This window comes from Pleurodeles waltl, chromosome 6 (genome assembly GCF_031143425.1).
Source record: "Pleurodeles waltl isolate 20211129_DDA chromosome 6, aPleWal1.hap1.20221129, whole genome shotgun sequence".
In the NCBI taxonomy this organism is placed as follows: Eukaryota; Metazoa; Chordata; class Amphibia; order Caudata; family Salamandridae; genus Pleurodeles; species Pleurodeles waltl.
Window position 1 is genome coordinate 1,610,484,825 of NC_090445.1, and position 25,039 is coordinate 1,610,509,863.

Genomic DNA, 25,039 nt, shown 5'->3' on the forward strand with positions numbered 1-25,039 from the left:
AACAATAATTATGACAGTCTAAAATTGGTGCCATAGTCAGCTAAAAAAATTCCAGTACATTAGCAATCAGAGTGAGTGTGGCTGCAGGGCAAAGATAAGCCAGAATTGAAGGATCCATATTAGGTTAGAGATGGATAACCACACAATCTTTTAGGAAGTAAGCATCTATAGCTTTAGACAATGATTTGTAAATCAACCTTGTCTGTCATGGGATTCTCTTTGATATACAAAAATAGTAGAATATTTTCAGACACATGCAAGTTCCCCAGAAGATGTTCTTAAAACCTTTTGAAGCTACCCTACAGAAGTCAATATTTTCAAGTATATTTTGTTTTAAAAAGTAAATACAAGTAGCCAAATTAAAACTACAATACATTAGGTTGAAAACATCAAATACTAGACAAAAATGCCTCCTATGTGCATGTTTTCTTTAAAATAGTGCTCTGGGAATTCCGCACATGTACTGTAATAGTCAACTCTTTATCAAAGAGAATGTCCTTGATAGATAACTAGGCTTACAAGGAAGTACTGTATTCTCAGTTTGAGGAGACATAGAGGCCAGAATTAATCTGGTATGTAGCCTACCGAGTTTCCCTTTTAGCCATACATAATTCCAAAAGATCACCAATCAGCAGTATGATTTCCACTCCTCTGCCAACATGGTGTGATTGAATTCATCTTGCTTAGTTGACTCCAGTGGTATTTACATTATATAGCCATCAAGGCAAGGCTATTTTATTTCTGTCTTAACCTATGTCTTTTCTAAAAACAACAAGCAGAACTTTGCCATGGTAGCTTTCGACGAATGCTTGGTTTCTAAATTATAGGAGGCTGTGTAGTGTTCGGTACCAAATAGTCTAACACCAAGCTATCACAGTAAATAATAACAATGTGCAGTAAGTGGTTTTGCTTTTAACATAAATGTCTCTATTTATTTTAATAAAACAGTTACAATGACGATGTCTCGTGAAAATCAGTGGTCTGTAGCACATGCAGTCCTCAACATCAGGCTCTAAAACATTTTACCTTAGCATAATAAAGTTGAGTAAGGATGATGGCTACCACCTATAAAACGGTTTGGATGGTGTTAATCTTATAATCTAATTCTATTATGTAGGCTTCTTCATTGAAGCCCTAAATGTTGATTATTCCTGCCTGTGGAGATCTTGAACATTATATACAAATAATACATCTGGATTTTTTAAGTGTAGATATTATTCTCCATAATCTGAACAGGTCCTTCTTTTTTAATTGATCTCTTTTTTAAATCAATACAGGAAAGAACATTGTAGCAATACATCTAATATCTGCTAAACTGGGAGAAAACTAATCCCACTAGGAACTAACATTACTTCTTGCATTGTTGGATCCTCATTAATATTCATAAACGTAGAATAGAATAGCACTCTAATACTGAAATTCCCACTTTTTCTAAATTTGAGCAGTAAAACATCCAAGGAAGTGTGGCTGATGAGAAGAATCTTAACCAAAAAGAGTTTTTGGGCAGCTTGATCATCTACACAATGTCCACTACAGAGTCTCTGAGACAATAATGCTTCCTGGATGTATGACTGGACTTCCATGTAGCTGCTCTAAATATATATAAAATAGCTGTTTTCTCTGCATGTATCATCTAGGTTTACCAGGCAGGGGCTTGTTGGCCAGTTAATAACATGGTGAAGCACATGAAACTTTCCTTCTAGGTAGGAGTTGGAAAAAAGTAATCCTGTTCAAAGTGTGACATAGATGATTAAATATCTATTTCTCCTAAATTGTCTGTTTTGACTAATGAATTATAACTATATAACTCTCCTTATTTTAAGGAATATAGTGACCTCTCTGTAGTAAAGGGGGGATAAACAATGAAAACCAGGAAAGAGATGAACTAGCTATTATAAAAATCAGTGAGAAAGAAGAATTTGTTCTCATTGCAAGTCCATTGGAGTAAAAGACTCTATAACCTTCTGCAGCTGATAGAAGATTAAGCTTGCTTAGTCAATAGAATAGCCACAAGAAGAGCTGACTTTCATTTGAAATGTTGCAATGATGCCTTATGTAAAGGCTCAAAAAGATGCGGTTTTCAATTTGATGAAACCAGGTTGAGATGGAGATGGAATCTTCGCCAGATTAAAGATATTTGGAATTATTATATTTTTTAAGTGACAGTCATGAAACTGACACCATAAATAAAACCTTTTGCACTTAAAGGCATAAAATGCTGTCATAGACAGTCTTATTGTCTGCCTCAAATATGTTGAGAAAGGCTTGAGGAAGATTAAGGCAACCATATTGTACAACTTCAATAGCCATGCTGCTAAACTCAGGGTGGTCACGTTGTGATGGTATAGAAGACCTTGTATCATCAAAAGCAAATATGGTTTGTCTGGAAGTTTATCATGTGATGTCGGGCACAGGTGAAGAAGATCTGGAAACTACAATTGCCTTGGCTACTTGGGGGGAAAAGAGATTCCTCTTGGCATTTATGTATTTTAGCTTCACTAAAACCAAAGGATTCAGAGGGATTGATGGGAAAGCATAGATAAATGTCCCTGACCAATGTATCAAAAGATAATGTAAAAGATCTTATGTTAAATCTTGCTTTTGGTGCAGTGAAACTGCAAGATGTCAGTCACCCCAGAAAGGAAGATAATTGAGTTTTTAAGCAAGAGCTGTCCGAATTTGAAGACACTTCAGAAAAGGAGGAAGGCGCTCTCACCTTTGAAGGAGACATTGTGATTCCTTTGTGTTTAAGGTAGCTTCTAGGTATGCAAGAATCTGTACTGAAGTCTAAGTAGCTTTTTGATTAAATTGATGTGGTGGCCAAAACAAGACAGCACATCAGTCATTGTGTTTGAAGTCTTTGAAGGTTGCTTTTAAGATGTGAGTTTTCTCAGCCAGTCGTTATAGAGATATTTGAAAAATTTCCACTTACACAGAAAGGCTGCCTCTAGTGCAGAGGTCTTCAAACTGTGGAGCGGGCCCTCTTAAGGGGGAGCCTCAAGAGATCCCAGGGTGGGTGCCAGTCTCTGGCCAAGAGAAGCATTATGCAGATATCAGCGCTTTGTTTTAAGCAGAAAAGATTTTATTGCATTTTTTTAAATGTACCAGAACTCAACTGCAATGTTTAAATAAGCCGAGACATATTTAAACATTGCTAACTTATTGGAATAATTGTGAAAAATTCTGAGGGGGCGCGGCACTAAAAAGTTTGAGAACCTCTGCTCTAGTGATATGCACTTAGTCCAAGCTGCTGACTGCAGTCCGAAGGGGAGAGCCGTATATTCATAGTTCGAAATGCCTAAGAACCTGAGAAACTTTCTGTGTTCCTGTATTAATGGAATGTGGATGTATGCCTCTGGTAAGTCCACTGCACACATTACAGTCCCTGTTCCTGCGCTGATGAAGGCCAACAAAAACATTGTTTGTTTCCTGATCCAATTATTGGCAAGTTTGACCTCCAAGACACGTTCAAACAAAAATATCTTCAATTGATGCCTTCTTCCTCTTTGAAAAGGAGGAGCAGGCTCTATAACTCATGTATTGCCAGGAGAGAAGAGAGGCTTGAAATCGGAGCCGTTGCCACTCCGATAGAGTAGGGTAAGGTCAATTATTCAGTTTGTCCTTAGGAATGGGAAACCCCCAGCCCATTTATACATAATAGATTAGAAAAAGTAAGTACATAACTGATATGTATCTCGTGAATAAATGATGGGATAATCCAAAATAGTGCAAAGCATTGAAACACAGTCCTGAAATGATGCAAAATTCGTCCTGTATCTGTTAATGTGCATGGGATCCTACAATATCCTAAAGATTTGGAATCCCCTAGACCTAAACAGTCAACACCTGTTTCGCCCCCTTCCTGGTACAGAAACCTGGGGCTTTCTCAAGGCGAATGGTGACGTCAATGGGAACATTAATACTGGCGTGTGAAAGTGCAATTGAAACGTGAATATACACCATATGATAGGTAGAAATACTGTAGTCCTAGAAGAATATAATGAGACAGGCAGGGTTCCTAAATCTCTGTCGGGTGTCAATTGTGGTCTGGCAGGAACAAAAAACCCAGGCTCTATAACTCATGTATGCTTTAGAGTAGCTCTTCCATTCACTGCAATTGTAGTTGATGTTTGGTGCCGGATTTATGCAAATAGGTGGTAGAGATGACTTCTATTAAATAACAGCCTTTTTGAATTGTACCCAGTAACCACTTATCATGGGTCGTGGCTGACCATATTATGAGGTGTTCTGATACACGTCTTCCCACCAGAGTGGCATACAGAGGAATGGAAGTGACTACATCACTGCCTAGAACAGAGTGCTTCTTCCCTGATGAGCAAGAAAGCTTCACCCTCTGGATGATCTTCAGGGAAATGAAGGTTATTGCTACTGTGTTTTGTTGTTGCTTATGCTTGTATGACCAAAGAGGAAATCAAATATTTTGCCCAGAATATAATGACCGTAATAACATAGGTTCCAAGAAAGCCTTTGAGACCACTCAAAGACTTCATATCCTGCATTTCGTTGCCTCTGTGGGAACCAAAGCTAACTGATCAGAGAACGAAAGGTTCATTACTTCCAAATGAGCATCCTGCTTCAACGATGTTAAACGCAACATTGAGACTCTTCATAAAGAGATGCCATGGCAGAACTCCTAAATGGCTAATTCCACTGAAATAATTGACACAGTAATAGAATTAAACACTAGCATACCTTCACACTTGTTTTTTCTTCTGTGCTGACTTTAATGATTGCTGCACTCTTTTTACAGATTATTTGAACGTGTAACCCTGTGATTACTGACATTCTGCCATCATTGACTGTAGGCGTTCTGTCCTCACTTTTTGTAGAAACACTGCCATTCTCATTGATTGCTGACTTCTTGCCCTTTCTGATTGATGACATGCTGATGTTGTTGAATACTGATTTCACCGTTTGCTGGCACGCTTACCTTTTGTTTTGTTAATGATTTGTATTCACCAATCAGTGACTTCACTTATAGCTGGCAAACTACAAGACTTCACTTATTGCTGAAGTGCCGTCCTGCTGATTGCTGACCTCAGTGACTATTGACATGTTGTCCTCACTAACTGCTGATATGCTAGGTTGATTTCACTTTATTTGTAAGCTGTACTTTTTAATTGCGTACGAGCTGCCCTCACAAGTTATTAAAGTATTGCCTCAACGTATTGCTGGCCTTACTGCTGAGAAGGTGATCTCATTGAAATTGTGACCTCACCCTCCTACTGTTTTCTATCTTCTTTATAGCACACATCCTTCTATCAACTCCTCCAGGCTGGATGGCCGGTGAGTATGTCTTTCTGCTTGAGGTACTGCTTACACTAATGAAGTGGGAATAGGCATTTGGGACCATGAAAATGAGCACCAGTGAATAGGTGCCGTCTGCACTGGTGCAGTCCTGGCCACCCATTGGGCAGAGGTGCTGCCAAATTAAGCGTGGAAGAGCTCATTACTACTGAAAGAACAGAAAAGAGCTACTAATCATGCATGGATATAGCATTATTTTATTAGGCCCAAAGTTCCTAGCTGTTACAAAAGTCAAAATGCTACAAGCACATAATGATAAAGGACTGGACTCTTGTCCAAGTGTGCACCAAAAATAGACTGAAGAGATACAGTGAAGGTGCCTGGTCATCATGGGATAAAGAATGAATCTTGAGCGTCAAAGAAAGGTGCTAAGCACATCTAAGTCTTATGGGGACGCAGGGAGGGGGCTGGTGATGAATATGAGTCTAGTAAGAACATATGGATGCTTGTAGGACCACAGGGAGCCTTTTGAGGGGCATATGATTATGTGAAGGCATTTGAGGATACAGGGAGGCAAGGATGCAGGATCTTGTCCCGATACAGGAAGAACCTTTAAGAACACAGAGGGGGTTTGTGAGGATGTAGTATGTGTGTACCAGGACAGACTCAACTGAATGTGCAGATTTTTGCCAGGAGCATCTCGGGATGTGGAGATGAAAGGCAGCTTGTGAGGATGCAGAGGCTTGTTAGTATAGATCACAATCGATTGTGAGGATCCTGAGATGCTTATTAGGATGAAGATAAGATGATGAGGATGCAGGGAGGCCTTTGAAGATGTCAGAGGCTCACGAGTATGCCAAACAGTTCCTGAAGCTGTTCACATGCACTTTAGCATTGGTGAGCAGTGGCCAGCGTCCTAAGGCAAACAAAAAGAGAGTCAGAAAAATAAGAGGAAAAAGGCAAAAAGTCTGGGATAAGACCGGCCTATGTATGCCAGGTTTAACACTAACTTAAACACTGTGTTAATTGCTCTTTTGGTATAAGATGATCTGCATGGATGCAGCAGTAGTGTTGGTGCATTGCACCTTTTAATCTGCCACCTTCATTCAGTACCATTCACCAAACTATGCAAAAAACGGAGTTTCTCTGGCTCCATCCTAAAATAAATTCCGTCGTTTTTTATGACAGAGCACGATCTGTGTCTGTGTCCCTTACTCCTTTAGCCTCAAAACAAAGATCTTTGAAGTTCCACTCTCTCACGATCATTGTATAATCATACATGCGCCTCCTGGCAAAGCTACTTTATCTGTAATAGGCAAAATTATATATGTACGCAGACAACACACAGATACTCATCACCACCTCTTGCTCCACCAAAAACACTCATCCTTTAGTGACAATCAAACCAGAATGATTAATTGTTTAGAAAATATTACCTGGGAGGGGACCAATTTTCTGAAATGAAATCGGTCAAAAACAGAACTTGTACTCAACCCAGTGAAACCTGATCAGTGGAATAATACCTGGTGACCCCCTCCTCCCCCAATTAATGGACCTCACACTGTACCTACCACTGCTATTAAAAACCTTGGTATATTTTCAGATTCTCTTTCTGCATTGAGCATCAAGCCATCAAGTGTCTCCACCAATGTTTCTCTCACTTGTACAGTCTAACAAGAGTACTTCCATTTTTAGATTCTCACTTTTGCCTACCGCGTATCAATGCATAAATCCTGTCTAGACTGAATTAGAGCACTGCTACCTACTCAGCTTCACCAGCCAGATTTCCTCAATGTCTCTAGTTAGCACAGAATTCACTAGGAAATTGTTCCAGGCGTGGCTGTATTACCCCAGTTCTAAGGTCACTGCACTGGTTAACTGTGTGAAACAGGATAACTTTTAAGTCTACGACCATTATACATAAAGCTGTCTACTAAAATATGCTAGTGATAATGACGCTTCCCTTACGAGTTTGATACTAGCGCTTGTGAATATTATTTCAGCCATAATTCAGACTAGGGTGGACACCAACACTCACCTTCCTGTTCTTAATTATTGAGGTTAATATTTCAGGTAAGAAACTACTATTTTCACCTTCATCTACCATCCTCCAAGTAACAATGTGTTTTCATTGACCAAGTGAAGGGACTTTGCTTAGTAGATAGTACCAATTCTGCTTCAAATAACATCTTCGTGGGTGTTTAATGTACAACAGGGAGACCAGAATGACTTGAAGGTTTCTCGGTGTGCATGCTTTCTGAAAAACGACTAACCTGTTTATCACCCACATGTGAATGGTCTGACTCTAGCCCACATAATTGGCATGATCAAGAGTGAACATCCAATTCCAGTGGACTGGTGTGGTTGCTTCCTAGTGCCCTTTACCCTTCTTTTCACTTTGGGCCAAACAAAGCCACCAAAGTCATGTGTAAGAAACTTCAAAGAAATGAACACATCTGTACTGGAAAATCTACAAAGTTATTGAACCCCAGTATTGGACGTGAGATGACATGGTATTATACCATTATAATTCAACCATGATTGAAGTTGCAGATGAACTTGTCCCATTCAAAAACGAAGAATAAATACAACCATTTAATCCAACACCTCAGAATTATTTTGACATGAAACTACTATGAGCAACAAAACACATCTACGCCAAACCTTACATATCTAAGATCCAATGTAAAGCTTGCGAAAGACATATTCAAAGCCAATGCATCGTTAGTCAAATCTGAGAGCAATATGGCAAACAATTGACCTAGGAAACATTTTAGCTTGCTAAAAGGCTTAACAACCATACTTGGTTACCACAGATTGCAAGGGGAACTATTTGGAATTATCAATATTCTTCCACTCCAAAATAAGGGAGAACTCTCAGGAAGCACTCTGACACTCCCTTTTGTGCCTTACTCTGTAAAAACTCAACAGTCTGGACTTAATTCCAAGAGATTTTACAAGCAGATATGACCGAGAGGGTTATTTAGAGTTTGATGGATGTATGACTTCCTACAAAGGTAAGGGGTTATCCTATCTGTATTGTTTAGAATGTAAAGCCTAGTGTACAGTCTAAGTAGTGGAGACCGATCATCTGCTTGTTTCAGTAATTGTAATTTGGTTTATTTTTAATCTATCCTTTCATACTGCACTTCCTCCAGGTATTAATGTGGCCCAGTAATGGTTTAGACCAGTGGTTCCCAACCTATTGACTTCTGTGGACCCCCACTTTATCATTACTGGAACCCGGGGACCCCCATTGAATCATTATTAGAACCCGAGGACCCCCTCCACTGACTGCTTTGGCTTAATCTGTTAATATTATTTAATTTTCTAAGCAGTTGCAGACCACCAGGGGTCCCTGGACCACAGGTTGGGAACCACTGGTTTAGACAGTTGTTTTAAAACTATTAAACTCAAAAGAATCCCGCATTCTCATCTATTTGGAACTTAATAGTGTTTGATGTGGTTGATCATGTTTGAAATGCATGGGACTGCAGATGTGAATTATGGGCAGGAGTCCTAGGTTCCAATCACACCTCACCAACAAATAAAAGGGGCAATCTCCATTTTCAGTCCTTCACCCTTACAAAAGCACCTCTGGGGCCTATACTTCTCCTCAGCTCCTTTCTGAGGCATTCAGACGTTTCTTTCCACTTCAAAAGTGATGAAACGCAGCTTTACTTGAAAGACCCTTCAGCTTCACCTGATGAGCCTATCTACACTTGACGCCCTGGGGAATACACTGAGCGCTCCTATCCTCGATGTCTCATCACCCAAAACCATCTGACTACTGAGTTCTGCCTCATATCTCTCGCACGAAGAACTCCACTCCGGTTCAAGGCTGGTGGGATGTCTCAAACTTGCTGGATTACAAATCATCTAAAATGGTAAGCTCTAAATGTAGAGGTTCCCCTTGAGAAAAATGCCAATATGCACGCCCACATCAATCTGTGCCTGTGGAACCAGCAAGCGTACAAGGCACGTGCACTCTGTTGGTGTCTCACTGTAGAGCGCGTGCATGTGTCTGTGTGCGCGCATGTCTAGCACGGCTGAAAGAAGTCTGTGACTATTCGGACCTCTGGAGGGGCCTGCTGGGAAGCTGTGCCAGGTAACGCCGTGGTGCATCCGTCCCATCGTGACTGCGGTTACTAAGACGCCCTTTGTTACTGCCTGCGGCAGAAGTGCCTAAAAGCCCCCTTGAATGCCGGACGGCCTCTGCCGCTTCCTTCTCCACATCGTACGTTCCCCGGTGCTGAGAGATGGAGTGACTGCGGGGTGTGCCTCGTTATAAGGAACGAGGTGACCTCTGAGGGCACGTGCCCAGCAGCGCCCAGTCCTCTCTTGACTCGCGCGCTTCCCCCTGTAAACAAGGCACCTTCCTTTCAGTGGTAGGTTTGACACGAACAGGTGGGGTGGAAGGAGGGAGATTGGGGGACATGTCAGCACGGTTGTGTAAAAACAGACTTCGTTTATTTTCAGAGACGACCAGGACCTCCGGGGCCTCGCGGACACCCAGGGAAGCCGGGATTACCTGTAAGTGCAATGTTATTTCAGCTGTTCAGAAACAGTGCTGCGCAGGACAGAGGGGCCGAGAGTGAGAGATGAGCTGCACGTGCAACTGTGCTGGGCCCCGGGAAGGGAATAGCGCGGGATCCTGAGTAGGAGGGTGTAGCACATAAATGAAGCTGCATCGGATAGCACCAAAGGCTGACTGAGGTTCGGGCGCGCTGACGGAAGTGTGCAAGTGCTGAGTGCTGGAATAACAAAGGATGCTGAGTGCGCGGATGTAGGAACATTGATGGAGCTGCGCGGGCCTTACATTCGGAAAGCATGGAAATACTGTCTGTTATTATGTTTTGGGGGGAAACAGACAGGGAAGTGCAAGGCTCAGTAATAGTTCAGTACTGGAACAGCATACAATGTTATGTGCTATGATTCAGGTGCGTTGCCAAATATGTGCCAGGGCTCAGTGCTGAAACATTACCAGGGACGCACAGGGGCTCACTAAGGAAAGGGCAGAAGATGCTATGTTTTTGGTATGAAGTGCATTAGCAGAAATTTGAATGTGCCACTAATGGAATAGCATGACATGGCAGGCATTAGAACTTAGGTGCATTGACAGAGCTGCTCCGGGCCCATCTTCTTGAACAGCAGGGTGCTCTGTGCCAGAGGAATCCAGCATCTTGACAGAGCTGTGGACATGCTTAGAACTGGAAGAGATGGAGGTCCCAATTCTAGAACTATTGGCAGAGCTGTACGATTATCAAAGGACTAGAAATCAGCCCTCATTGCAGTGCTGTATCTGAGGTCCTTTGGCAGCTTTCTCATTGTTCCAGTAGCGTGTTCCTTCGGTGGAGTGAGTCCATCCTGCAGTAGGGATATTTTTTCTTGCATTTGGGAGGTGCTCTTCTAAAGTGAGCAAGGGCTTTCACGCAGTAGTAAGAAGCTCTTTGGCATTAAATATGTTTTCCCAATATTCCGCGCTCGCACATTTAAATGCAGCAGCCACGTGTTTGAGAGAAGAGCTTTGGGCACGGCACATTTTTATTTACAAATTAACCACCTCTCTCTGGACCTCAGGATGTGCAGCCTTGCAGAGTAGAAGTGCTCTAGTGCAGTACAGATGTTTTCCAGAAGTGGAGAGGTGTTGTCCTGAGGTTTTGTCACTAGTAAAGAGGCCTCTCCTGCCGTGAAGTGCCCGCTGCTTTTCGTCGACAGAGATTTGTTAATGTGTCAAAAGACGCAATTTATAATGTGAATGTAAACTTGCTATTTGATGGTACTAGTGTTGAGGGTGATTTTCTGGTTGCATCTGGAGTAGATTTTCTCTTCAACTTTGGTGTATGTTAAAAAGCGAATCTTTGGCATTTACCAGCCCAGAAATGATGAGGGCAGTGTAAATACGTTCACAACCCTTCCAGAAGAAGTAGGGAGCAATGATTAGTTATTCCATGTACAGTCCTGGACTCAAAGGGTACTCTTGCAGTGACCCGCTGCTCTCCAAGTGTGCTGCTTGGGTGCTTGAGAAGCCAGACCTGCCTTTGTATATTGTTCATTGTGCTCCTTTGCAAAGACATCACGAGCACAGACATCTTTCAGCAAAGCAGCTCCTAAGCCTCGGCTTCTCCTGCTGTGATGAAGTTTAGATTGATCTTTTTCAATTCTCCTTTTCTGTCTGCACAGGGTCCTCCCGGATATGCAGGGGATCCAGGAGAGAAGGGGCGCCGGGGCTACATTGTAAGTACTTTCGGTGAAGAGGATTGTTGTTTTATGCTATGTTCTAGGTTGTTTGTATGGTGTTTGTGACTCCAGTAGGATGGATGAGAGGTGTAGCAGCTAAGAATTGAGGAGCACTGGCGCAGCTGAGGATGGAAGGGAGCTGCAAATGAAAAGGTGCATTCTCAGTGATTATTCAATAAGAGCGCACTGGCAGATTACTGTTTTGTACTATAGTGATGCATTTCAGGAACAAGGTGTGCTCACAAAGCTGTGTCAGCGTCCAATACTACATTAGCAGTCAATTCTGCATCCAGCACTAAGGGAATGTTAAGTGATGACTGCATAGTACGCAGACTGGCTGCACCCTAGCTTTATAAAGTTAACGTTTTGTTCATCTCCTTTTGTGATTGAGAATTGACACTGCAAACTGTCAATACTGGTTCCTAAATCTGTCTCTCCTGTTGTGACTATCTTGTCTCTAACCTGTTGCCAGATTGCCTGTATCATTGCACCACCACTACGCATCCCTTGGTATGTTCTGTGGAGTAGTCTGCCTTTTCATAGGTGTACCTAGGCCATCCACCTGGAACACCAGGATTCATGCTGTTTTTAATTGGTGTCATGTATGCCCATTGTTAATATATGAGTTGGTCAGCCTTAGCATGGGGTTTTAAGGTATAGTTGTCGCCCATGTTCACATCCTACCCATGTTAATGTCTAGCATTGTCCGCTACAAAACCTCTATCTATGCTTAGCCAGCCCAGCATTTTGTTATGGAGTATCATCATCACTGATGTTCGTAATAGATTTGTACACTTTTGTTTCCTTGTGCTCAACCAGCAATGAACCCTAAATACCTCTTATCACCAGTACTAATTTGCCTTGTTGGAGGAACTGACCAGAACAAATATAACAGCCCCCCTAATCGTGGCAGAGGTTTTGGGCTTTTGGTCTGTGAAAATGTGAAATATTGTTTCACAACCTGGACTACACAACAGTTCAGTGAAATGTGTATTTTGCAGTCTTTGCATAGTTGCTGTAGAATACTTTAGGACTCAAACTGCACTGAGACGTCCCTTAAAAATAGCATCACCATCTCCTCAATCATGTCCCTAAGCTGTTCAGCTGAAATGACCATTAAGCCCCTGGAGAAGAAGGAGTAAATGAAGCAGAATGCTGACTTATGGATGTAAATGGCTTTGTGAATCTGGCTCGTGGTGTTACCTATAGCATCAACAAAGGATCAGTTCTCTTATCCCTAGGCAGAACAGATTGACAGTGGCTAAGCCATTATCAACTCTCACTTTGATTATTTTCAGTCTTTATAACAGGCACAACACAGAAATGGCCTGTTTTCCAACCTCTGTAAGGGCGGGGGGACTCACATGACTGATCCTGTCTCTTCCGTCATGCAGACTTCATTGACTGCATGTGAGGAATGAGATTACATTCAGATTGTGTCACTAAGATACAAGTCCTTCCATTGCAGTGCTCTATCATAGATGAGTAATGTACAGCTTTTTCAATAATTGTCTGACATGCTTCATTATTCAATCCATTGATAGTTGAATAATATCCACTTTTTGGATCAATCGCGCCTTAGCAGGATCAATATGTTTTATCTTCATTGCCAAACCAAAACAAAATGATGGACAAAGTGTTGAAACTTTCAAACAATCACCCCCAGTCACAGATCTGGGTTTAATCCATTGTTATTTTGCTCACCACGTCACCCCAGTTTAGACTCGGCCATATGCAAATCAGTCTTGACTCTGCTCCCCATGGGAACAGTCCACCCAGAACTGCCAAGCCAGGTCCTCCTGGGACTGAAAACAAGCATTCTGGGACCAGTTTCGGGGTATCATCCTTAATCAGCCAGACTAGAGGCTTGTTTGCCTTTTGGGCTTAGTGGTGTCTACTAGCTATGCCTTGCATGGAGTTCTATTTTTTTTTACGGCATTGGATATTTAATTGATTCAGATTCTTGAATCATTTCCAAGGTCAGTGTCAGGCTTGGGTTTCTACTTGCTGTCTGATGATGAGCAATGGTCTAAGTGTGTAATGCTATGAAATATACCAACAATGGAGATGTGAGAACTTGTGAAGGAAGAAAGGTTGTTCTGCATCATAGGATTTTAATTGGTAGTCATCAATGTTAAAATAATTGCCCACTGCATTCGGGGCCCTGGATTTCTTCTTTAATTATATATATCTTGTAATTGTCTGTAATCCAACAGCAACTGTGAAGAATCCAACATGTTCCTTTGTTGCTGATTACATTCTGAAAGCCGATCATAGGCAAGGTTTTCCGAATTGCAGGCTTTAAAAAGCATGAGAATTGAACCACTTCTCAGACTACAATGCAGCACCTTTGGAAAAACCTGCTTTGATAAGCATTATTAAAAAATAAATGGCTGCCTGATAGTCTTGCATTTAGAAGGCTGAAAATGTGTACTGTCTCTGGGCGCTTCCACTCCCCATGATGCCTTGTACTGGCAGTTACCTCACAGAGTCATTTTAATATTTCCAGCTCACGTGACTGCGTCCTAGGCAAAAGACTGGGTTGTTTCTGCACCTTTTCTGAGAGAATTGTCTCACAGAAGCTTGATTTTCTTGTTTTAACTCACCCTCTTTAAAAACTACATAGAATAAAATGCACATTTCTTGTACAATAGCATTTTTTTCATTCAAAATGTCAAAATATCATCTCTATTTGTGAAGTTTCCCTTATGTGGTAGGTGGAAAGCTACTTGGGACCCACACAACATGTGTGTGGTGCGCCGGCCGCCTTCTTCCTCAGAAAGGAGTTTAAGTTTGTCAAAAAAGGACAGAGAAGACATATGTCTAAGAGGCACACTGGAAGAACTGATGACCAAGAAGAGGAGAGCAGAAAATCCTTCCAGGGAACACTTAAATTCCCCTGGAAAATGGCAAGATCTCCTAAGGGCAGCCACAGAAAGCAATTTGGGGACAGAAACAGTGAGAAAGTATAAATAAAGACATCACCTTCACCATTCTCGCCACTGACTAACCCGATCGCTATCAAAGCGCCGTGGAGAGGATCGAAATCAACACCATGACAGCATCTTTATTACCACTCCTTGAAATCATTAATGTTAAGGCACATGATGTCTATGCCAGAACCTTCTCAACATTGCTCTAAAGTTCACCACCGGCGTTTTCACTGTTGACATGAACCAATGGCTGTAAAGAGACTTATGTGGTCATTTGGAACTTGGCGGTGTGGCCCACCATGGCGGCCCGCCGGCCCACAGGAATGTACATTATACGGCCGGCGGGGATCCGGGGACGCTGGCGGTCAGTGGTTTGACCGCCAGCATGAACATGGCTGTTTCGACCTCCGTGTTCATAATGAGGGCCTTAGTGTATTTACTGCTGCAGAGACACCTCTACAAACTTTAAAGCTGCCAAAATTTGTAATGCCGTCAAAAGACACTTTTCAAGCTCCTCTGAAATCTATCAAATTGCCTAATCCATCTCAGATGGTGTCTTGCCTGACATCCATGTCTCCAAAAAGGAAAATGCCACTGTCTCCTAGACAACTTTTGGGACATCAAGGCTCCCCTCAGGATCATCATTCCCTGTAGTTAAACTAACTATATCTTAAACTCTGGAGAGGCACAAAACTGCAGTTCATCTGCTTCAGTTGTATCATCACGTTTGTCACGGGATAAGGATTCTTCATTGTTTTATAGACGGACAATACCTTCCACAATGTATTAATTAGAGGCATGATCACACTAAGAACTCCACCTGAAGCACCACAAACCACAGAGTTGGTGATAAAGGAGACACTCCAGCTGAGCGGTACACCAAGGCCACTTCTCCCTCTGGTTCATTTTTCCTGGAACTAACTGAATAAACTACTAAGAGCTGAGAGCAGTCCACTTAGCTCTCAAGGCTCTCCTGCCTGTTCTGACAGTGACTGCAGTCCTCATTGAAACTGACAATCTAACAACAATGCAATTTTTTGATCTAGCAGGGTGGGACAAGATTGAGACATCTTTCCTGGATGCATCATAAAACCTTGATGTAGGCCATGGTCAGAGCACTGTCTCTTAGAGCAATTCGCTTGCCAGGAACTCCCAATCATCAAGCAGTTGTTCTATGAAAAGAATTGCAAGTGGATCCTGGCAACAAAATATTACAGTGAATCTCTGTAGAACGATGCGCTTCAAAGGTAGATCTTTTCCCCGTTTCAGAAAAACAAAAATGGCAAGGCTTTGCCTCAACGTACAGGGTCATTGGGCATTGCCTTTTTATTCCTTGGTCGAGAACATTTCTTTACACTTGTCGTCCAATTCCATTGATTCTTGCTGTCATCCTGAAACTGTGGAATTGTCAGGCAGCAATGATAGCCATTGCTTCAGATTGACTCAGGCAGTAGTCCTGTCTGGATCTTCTACAAATGTCGCTCAGGCCACACACTAAATTTCTAGACAAACAGAACCTACTGATCCAATCTGAGGGACAGCTGTTCCATCTGAATCTGACATCACTGGATTTGGCTGCATGGCTCCTGAGGTCACACAAAGTGGATTTCTGAATGTGCCTCATTCATGAATGGATATATTTAAAGGGAAGAGATTTTGCCTCTGATATAAACAAAAAGGATACAACGTCGTCACCTGCCAGGAAGAAGTCACACTTCCATATTTACTGCATTTGGTTCAATCAAAATAACAGGTTGCCTCAATAAAGGTTCATCCTTCTGATATTACAGTGTACAGAAAACAGCTAAACTAAACATCCTCCTTTAGAAGGCATGCCATCAAAGACTTTCTAGAATGTCTGCAAAAATTGTTCCCTCTTACTAGATTTCCATTCCACCCCTTGAGTTGAATGTGATATTAACTATATTGATCGGCCCACCATTCGAGCCTATTCACAAGACTTTTCTTGTATAATCTGTCGTGGAAGTTGGCCGTCCTCATGGCAATAACGTCCGCAGTAGTGTTGGTGAAATACAAGCATTATCTGCAGCGACTTAAACTGTATTCCACACAAATATGGTGGTTTTAAGAGGTCACCATTTGTTTATCTCGAAATTAGTCTCCGAGTTCCATAGCAACCATTCACTCCTCTGACATTCTTTCCCAGCCCATAAACTCCAGCAGAATGTGTCATAAGGCTGTCCAACCAGCTCTTTATCAATTATGATCCCAAACACCAGGGTCTGGTGACAGCTAAATAATCCATCTCCAGGTGGAAAGAAGCCTTCATAGTCTTACAGACTGGCAGAAACCATAACAACCATGAACACCATCCACTCAGGCTCCCCCACGGACCCCTGCCCCCATCATGTTTTCAACTCAGCCAACGCCACCATCGCCCCCGAACTCCGCAAGATCATCAACCTCTCCTTCACTTCTGCCACCTTCCCGGACAGCTGGAAACACGCAGAAATCCAACCCCTCCTCAAAAAACCCAAGGCCGACCCCAACGATCTCAAAAACTTCCGTCCGATCTCTCTCCTCCCTTTTCCAGCGAAAGTCATCGAGAAGATCGTCAACACTCAGCTCACCCACTTCCTCGAAGACAATTCCATCCTGGACCCCTCACAATCCGGATTCAGACGAAACCACAGCACTGAGACTGCTCTCCTCGCCGCCACAGACGACATCAGAGATCAAATGGACAACGGCGAAACCTCAGCCCTCATCCTCCTCGACCTATCAGCCGCCTTTGACACCGTCTGCCACCGCACCCTACTGACCCGCCTCCAGGAAGCCGACATCCAAGACAAAGCCCTCCACTGGATCTCATCCTTCCTCTCCGACAGAACGCAGAGAGTCCGTCTCTCCCCTTTCCGCTCCAAAGCCACCAACCTCATCTGCGGCGTCCCCCAAGGATCCTCCCTCAGCCCTACGTTGTTCAACGTCTACATGGCCCCCCTCGCTCAACTGGCCCGCCAACATCATCTCAGCATCATCTCTTACGCCGACGACACCCAGCTCGTCCTCTCCCTGACCAAAGACCCGCTCACCGCCAAAACAAACCTCCACGAGGGACTAAAATCCATCGCCGATTGGATGAACAACAGTCGCCTGAAACTCAACTCCGACAAGACGGAAGTCCTCATCCTCGGGCGCACTCCCTCGGCCTGGAACGACTCATGGTGGCCCTCCGTCCTCGGACCCACGCCCACCCCTGCCAGCCACGCAAGAAACCTCGGCTTCATCCTGGACTCCGCCCTCACCATGTCCAAACAGGTCAGCGCCGTCTCCTCCTCCTGTTTCAACACCCTTCGAATGCTCCGCAGAATCTTCAAGTGGATTCCAACAGAAACCAGAAAGACGGTGACCCAGGCCCTCGTCAGCAGCAGACTTGACTACGGCAACGCACTCTACACAGGCATCCCAACCAAAGACATCAAACGACTCCAACGCATCCAAAATGCCTCCGCCCGACTGATCCTCGACATACCCCGCCGAAGTCACATCTCCCCTCACCTAAAGGAACTCCACTGGCTCCCGGTAGACAAGAGGATCACCTTTAAACTCCTGACCCACGCTCACAAGGCACTTCACAACACCGGACCCTCCTACCTCAACACCAGACTTAACTTCTACACTCCAACACGTCAACTCCGATCCGCCAACCTCGCCCTCGCCATCGTACCCCGAATCCAGCGCAAGACATCCGGCGGCAGATCCTTCTCCTTCCTCGCCGCCAAGACCTGGAACTCTCTCCCCACATCTCTTCGCCAGACCCAGGACCTCCTCACATTCAGAAGGCTCCTCAAGACCTGGCTCTTCGACCGCTAAATCAGCAGCGCTCCCCCCCCCCCCCCCCTCTCAGTGCCTCGAAACCCTGACGGGTACATAGCGCGCTTTATAAATACTATGATTGATTGATTGATTGATTACGTTATCAACATGCAAGTAAGCTTCTACCAGACAGTTCGCAAACACACGCTACCAAGGAAAAGCAGCCCCCATGGCTTGGCTGAGAAATATGACTCTAGTAGAAATCTACGAAGCATCTACCTCCACAAAACATTCTCTTAATAACAATACAAAAGCTGTCTGTGTAGGTAGTCAAGCTGCTCTAAAGAACCTCTTTGGCCTACCCTAAATGAAGAATACAATAGAATCCACAGCGTTTCAGGTAATTGTCGCTTATGCCCAAGAGTTGTAGGTTTTTGCGTGCTACTCTTTTCTAATGTTTATGACTATTAATGAAGATACCAGGATACAAAAAGAAAGGTTAGTTCTTTTAGTTCTGGTTCTGCATCATGGGATTCTTCATTGAAGCCATACTCAACTCTCCCTCCTCCTCAGCTTCAAAATTTCACCTCAGCCAATGTTCCTCCAAAAAGATGTGAGTGAGTGAGACAATGCCATTACAAGGCATCATGTGTAGTGAAAGCCTCAGGAGGTTTAAGGAGGCAGTACACATTTTCAAATCTCTCAGTGCAAGCCTGTCAGGCTGCACATTCCTTCGTTACTAATACATATCAAAGCAGGTTGTCCAATAGGTGCTCGAACATAGTGTGTCAACTGGTTTGTTTCTCATACTTTTTTTAAGTCTGCAACTCAGCAAACCTTGCCTATGGTAGGCCTTCAGAAAGCGCTTAGTGTAACATGTTGAATTCTTCACCCTTTCTGCTGGGTTATGGACACATACAAGACATATACATATTGACGTTTTCTGGGGTTCTTATATCCATCTGGGAATTACTCTAACATTTAAGACTCTACTTTAAATTCCTACGATGCAGAACCTGAAATGCAAGCATGTCACCATTTCTTATCTGGCTCACAGTAGCTTAAACTCCGGCGATGTGTACCCAGCTGGCATATTTTGTCAGCACTACCAATGTCCATTTAATACAATCAATTTCTGATGCACGGTGTCCACAGATTCCAGGAACAAAGCTTCTGCTGATGGATGTGGATTCTTTACATAGTTAGCAGGGGCCAGCTGATACATTACTGTTCCGTTGGCAGCCCATCCAGGTACAGACGGGCTGCTAACCTAACAGTGAAAATTACCATTTGGCCAGCTAGTTCAAAACCTTCAGGGTTGATCCTCATAAGTTTTATGATTGAATCGTATGCATAATTAGCATGACTAAAGATGAACCCATTGCTGAAAAAGTGAACTATCCCAGAACACGCAGCTAGACATGGGCAACGTAATTATTTTTGTAGGTGACATCAGTGCTTGAAATGGAAAAAATAAAGTGCAGGTACTCTGTGCTAGAGTACCTGCTTGTTTCTGAGAAGTGCCGGTACTCTCCAATGAAAAGTGTTACGTTTTTCTTGAGATGTGCCGGTACTCTCCCGCTCAGAATAGAAAAGTGCCGGTACTCAGTACCGGACAGTACCGGCCCATTTAAAGCACTGGGTGACATAGTAATGCGTTCGTCCTGTCACCAGAAAGGGCGTAGAAAGATCAGCATTCCATAGGAGATAGCTTTGAAAGGTGATTCAGAAAGCAGAAATTGACATGCCACCTAATAGTTTTCCGAATTATTATTTCAACAAGGTATTTTTGTTTTTAATGATGTTGGTTGTTGCACTGAAAAGCTAGTCTCTCTCTTTCGCTTTGTGTTGCCTGCTTTTATTTTCTTTCAGACTTATCGTCCCCTTTCTTTTTCGCTTCCTCGTTCTCTTAAAATCTTGCTGTTTTCTTTTTGCCTCTCACTTTCTCTGTTTCATCCTCTCTTCATCCTTGTTCCTTTCTCCCCTCTTGTCCCCCCTTCCTCTTCACCCCCTCTCCCCCCCTCCTCTTTTCGTGCTCCCTCCCAAGGATGAAAGTGCTGAAACCGCAATCCATGCCGAAGTAGGCAAGACGAACACAATAGTCCAGGCAGACGAGGGGCTTCCCTTCAGTCTCCCACTCCCACTGCCTTCAGCGGGGGACACCCTTTCAAGTATTTACACAGGACTGATGCTTCGCCAGAGGCCACACTGGAGACGGGGGGGGGGGCGGTTTCCTGAGCTCCAAAGACTCGTTATCTTCCCTGACCTAATATCTCTTCACCTTCTCTATCTGGAACTGCTTCCTCTGGCGCCAACCCTTGCCCTGGTCCCGACCCCGACTTCTTCTCCCTTCTCATTCTTGTTTCTTCGGCAGCTGCCCTGCTCCTTCCCTCTATACCTGTCAGTCAGATTCCTGCTCGTATTCAGTGATATTACACGAGCTGCGCAGAAGCCGGTCATTGAGACTCCTGCTTCCTTGGCTTGCCCCTCCTGGTTCCTGTGTTCAGCGTCTCCCCTGTTCTTCCCACTCCCTTGCTTTCAGCTACAGAAAACAATATAACCTAATGTGCTGCGGCTCCCTCCTCCCACCAGTGGTGAATACCACACGCAAGTGGAATCATTCTGCGGCAGCATCGTGCTCAGGATGCAGGTGGCTCACTGGGCAGTCCACTCTCTTGAGTGTTACGAGTTTTGCCCTCCTGAAGGAAGCAGATTTGATTGGGGAACATCATATGTGGAGCAGGTTCCACCAATAGAGCTATTTGCAGCCATCGTTCTAAAATACAAGGGGAGAAACAGTCATTCTATTCCAACACTTTTGTTGCAGCTCGGGTTTAAGCGCACTGACAGAGCTGTTCGTCCCATATCATACATGGTGGGGAAACAGCATGTCAGAATTCAGATGTGCTGCCTTAAAAGACTGCATATTTCTTCCAGCTGTAGTTTGTTCATTGTTTCTTTCCTCTCGCCTGAGGATATGCCAGCTGTTTCTTCACCTTTTGCCCCCAGAGCATTCTGCATTCCCCAGGGCTTCTGTCTAGCTTGGACAGTGTAATGAAAATCTCTTAATATTTGTGGCCCAGGGTCTTAATCTCCATTAGATTGGATTCCTCTCAACACTGCTGTGGGAACTGGTCCGATTTAGCCTGTGAGCTCCTCAGAGATTATTAACTTTCTGAAATGGTGTCACTGATATCGCTGGCATGATATATCCAACTGTAGACAACACCAGGAAAATGAATACAGCATTTCAAAAAATGTGATATCGTTACAGAGGTGACCATTTTAATCTGTGCCAGCTGGGATGCTTGCAACATGCAGCTTTACTGATCCACCTGTGGCATGGCGCCAATCTCTTCTCTTTCCTAAAGAAGTTTCCTTCTCTCTGGACTGCCGTTGATGGTACTTTACTCCTCCACTTGTTGACTCTGCCCTTCGCTGACTTGCTTTGCCCTCCTGCCAACCTTTTGAAACTGTCATTGTGGCTGTCAACTACATTGCTGGCCGCTTCTAGTGCCACAGGTGGTTGGCACCATCCCATTGCTGGTATTTTTATCCCATGCGCTTGCTTTTCAGAACATCTGTCATGCACTGGTTCTTTAAATGTTATAACCCACTTGTCTTTTGCAGGGCGATCCTGGTCCCAAAGGTCTTCAGGGCCACACTGGTTTCCCTGGTGCCAATGGTCTACCTGCTCCTGATGGAAACTCAGGCCCACCGGGGCTTCCTGGCGAGCAGGTAAGTGACAAAAGTACTAGAGAGGCAGAAGTGTATGTTGCACCTGGGGGTGTGCACATGCATGTGCTTTCTTGTAGTTTTCCTTCATCTGTGAATGCCTCTCAGTAATTTAATGCATGTGTGCGATTGTTGTGACTGTAGAAGTTTACCTACGTGTGATGGAAAGGGATAGTGAGAGTGTGTGTGTAGATAATCTATTATGGATATCTCGGGCTCCTATGATGTGTTGTTTCAGCTGTCTGTGTTTGTCAATCCGAAGTTGAGCCTTGTTGGTGTACTTAAGTAGTTTGTTACAGGTTTGGGTCTTGTGTAAATTGTAGAGCTAGTTTTGTATGACTCTTGGGGGCGGGGGAGATGGTGCCTATTTGTGTTGTATGTGAGTGGGCCGTGTATACACAGGAATCATGTGGAGATTGGTTTGTGTGTGCACCAATGTGATTCTCTGTCTCTGTTATAACTTTATCCCCATGTTTCTGGTTACCCATATATATATTTGTGCATCTCCGTTTGTGAGGTCCATCTTTGTGCCTCTGTGCATATGTTTGCTGTGTGTTTGCGGGACAGATGACCAAATGATTTTACAAAAAACTGTGTCAGTTCTATGCAAATGTTTTTCTTCCGCAGCAGTTTCAAATATTTGATATAGGCAAGTCGTGGGGGGTTCGACATCCATACTTTCTGCTAACATTTGTGAGGTGTCCAGTACCAGATTATGTGGTTGCTAATTCAATGCCAAAACTAATCTGAAACCCACACTTAATTGGTCCCTTTTAAAAAAGTATATTCCGACTCTACAATATATTACTTAAAAAAGGATGCTACTGAGAGACTTAACTGCTAAATTCATATTTATGACAGATTCCTCAAGTTTGGGAAGCTCTTTTCTCCGCATTCAGGTGTCTGTGTTTACACTGTCATTACTTTGAAAGAAATATTCAGGATTGATGATGCGGTGCATGGAATGAAAGGCTGTGTGTCAAGCTTGTAAACAAAATCATAATATGCGTAGTACACAATTTCCAGTGTACGGTGGAAGGCAGTAGAAAATCATTGTGTGGTAAAAGATATTCAAAAAGAGATGGAAAATGTTCAGTATGTGAAGGAAGCTATTTACTTGATGATGAAGTGTTGCAAAATATATTTAGTGTGTGGTGTAAAATATTACATTTGTTGTATTTGCTGAGCAGATGTAGTTGTTCATAGCGCCGTAGACGATATTCATTGTGTGGTGGCAGAGATACTTTGTTGTAGAAAATGCTGATAGTGTGGAAGGTGATATTCATTGTGCAGCAGAAGATATCAAATGTAAGGTTCAAGTTAGTTACATAGTAGTGGAAGATGTTCGCTGTTAATCAGTGGAAGATTAGTATAGAGGAAAAAATTAGTGCACAGTGGAATATGAAGTATGTGGTGGCAGATATTCAATGTGTGCTGGAAAAAAATCAGTGTACACTAGAATATGTGCAAGGGAACTGTTTATTGCACACCACAGTGAACAGCACTTAGGTGTAGTAAAGATATTCGTTTGGGGTGTACATTATTTCCACAGTGGTGGAATAAATTAAGGGTGGTTGACTGGAAGATATTTAAACTTCAGTGGAAATAGCGTGTAACGAAAGCTATTCATTATCCAGTGGAATATATATTTACTGTGCATTGGAAGGTATTATGTGCAAAGTGAAAGATATTCGGTGCATTTGGAAGATATTTAGTTACATTAGAAGCTATTTAGTGTGCAGTGGTAGATTTTCAGTATGTAAAATATTTTCAGGGTATGATTTTTAGGATACTCAATTCAGAGAGAAAATATTAAGTGCCATTTTAAAATATGAATTTGCAGTGCAAGATTCTAAGAGTGTAGTGAAAGATAACTCCCTGCAGAGGATGACATTCAGTGGCATATGAAAAATGTTTGTGTGTGATGGAAGATCATACACCTGTAATAAAATATGTTGAGTATGCATTGTAAGATATTGTAGTTTAACATATTCAGTTGTATGGGAAGCTATTCAGTGTGATTCAGTGTTTGGTGGAGGATAATCTGTTGCTGTGGATCACAATCATGTTCATTGTCTAGTAGACGCTTTTCATTCTTTGATGGAATTTCTTCCATGTACAGTGAGTGAAAGATATTCTTTGTGCGGTGTAAGATGCCGGTTCAGGGTCAAAGGAAATCCCCTTGGAGTGCAAAACATTTGTGTAAGGTGGACGACAGTGAGCGTGCAGTGATAATGAAGGAATACAATCTGATGGGCTACCAAAACCGGATCTTTTAATAACACTTCTTTCATTTGTTCATGCACAGGGTCCACAGGGATTTAAAGGGGATCAGGGTCCGATTGGAGAAAAGGGAGAGGAGGTGAGTTTATATGTATGTGTGTGTGTCCAAGTGGTGGGTGGTGAGGGGTCTGTGCAGAGTTGATTCTGTTAATTGTGTTCCCTTTAATTTGCTTGTTAAACAAGGCCAGACTTGTAAAATATTTCTGCCCTTTTATTTTAAGCATTCTGTAAGTTATCAAGGTTGGCCCGGCTGTCTGCATGATTGTCTTTAACATGCAAGCATGCAACAATTATCTATGCCCCATAGTAGCAGGGAAGACCACTTTGGAGTGAGTTCCTCTCTGAGCTTCTGTTTTTAGATAAGTCCCATAAGAGTTCCACCTGTAGATGTTTCTACAACTGTTGCCCAGGAGCCCAGAAAAAAAAATATTCTAATCCTGCATTTCAATAGGGGCCCGTCAGCAGTGTATATAAAGTCAGTAGGTGTTATCTTGCACATATTATCCATAAGCTAATTTTTAAGAATGAACACTACATCAAGAATCTGCCTATTCATATTGAATGGCTTGCTCACGAGTTGTATTGATTGAGAGTCACTTCCAAAGCCCTGGTTGCTGAATTGACTGACTCTGCGCCCATCTTGAGCCATGGGTGGCTGAAGTCTGGGCTCCTGTTTAAGCTGTGGACAATGTGTGGATGGACTTTTGCCATCTCATTAAGCTGTGAACAGTGGCAGATTGATCCTAAGCTCCTCCATGAGTTGTGTTCAATTGGATGGATTGCCTTAGGTTCCTACATGACAT

General features: G+C 43.1%; 1 protein-coding gene across 2 annotated transcripts in view; it reads left to right on the forward strand.

Annotated features, from left to right (window-relative positions):
- LOC138301234 (collagen alpha-1(II) chain-like) overlaps positions 1–25,039 on the forward strand; it is a 1,268,735-nt gene that overhangs the window by 492,670 nt on the left and 751,026 nt on the right. For both annotated transcript variants that reach the window (XM_069241494.1, XM_069241495.1), the window contains exons 11-15: positions 5,269–5,307; positions 9,748–9,801; positions 11,452–11,505; positions 21,849–21,956; positions 24,262–24,315. In XM_069241494.1, coding sequence (XP_069097595.1) covers positions 5,269–5,307; positions 9,748–9,801; positions 11,452–11,505; positions 21,849–21,956; positions 24,262–24,315 — 309 coding nt within the window. The remainder of the gene's footprint in view (positions 1–5,268; positions 5,308–9,747; positions 9,802–11,451; positions 11,506–21,848; positions 21,957–24,261; positions 24,316–25,039) is intronic.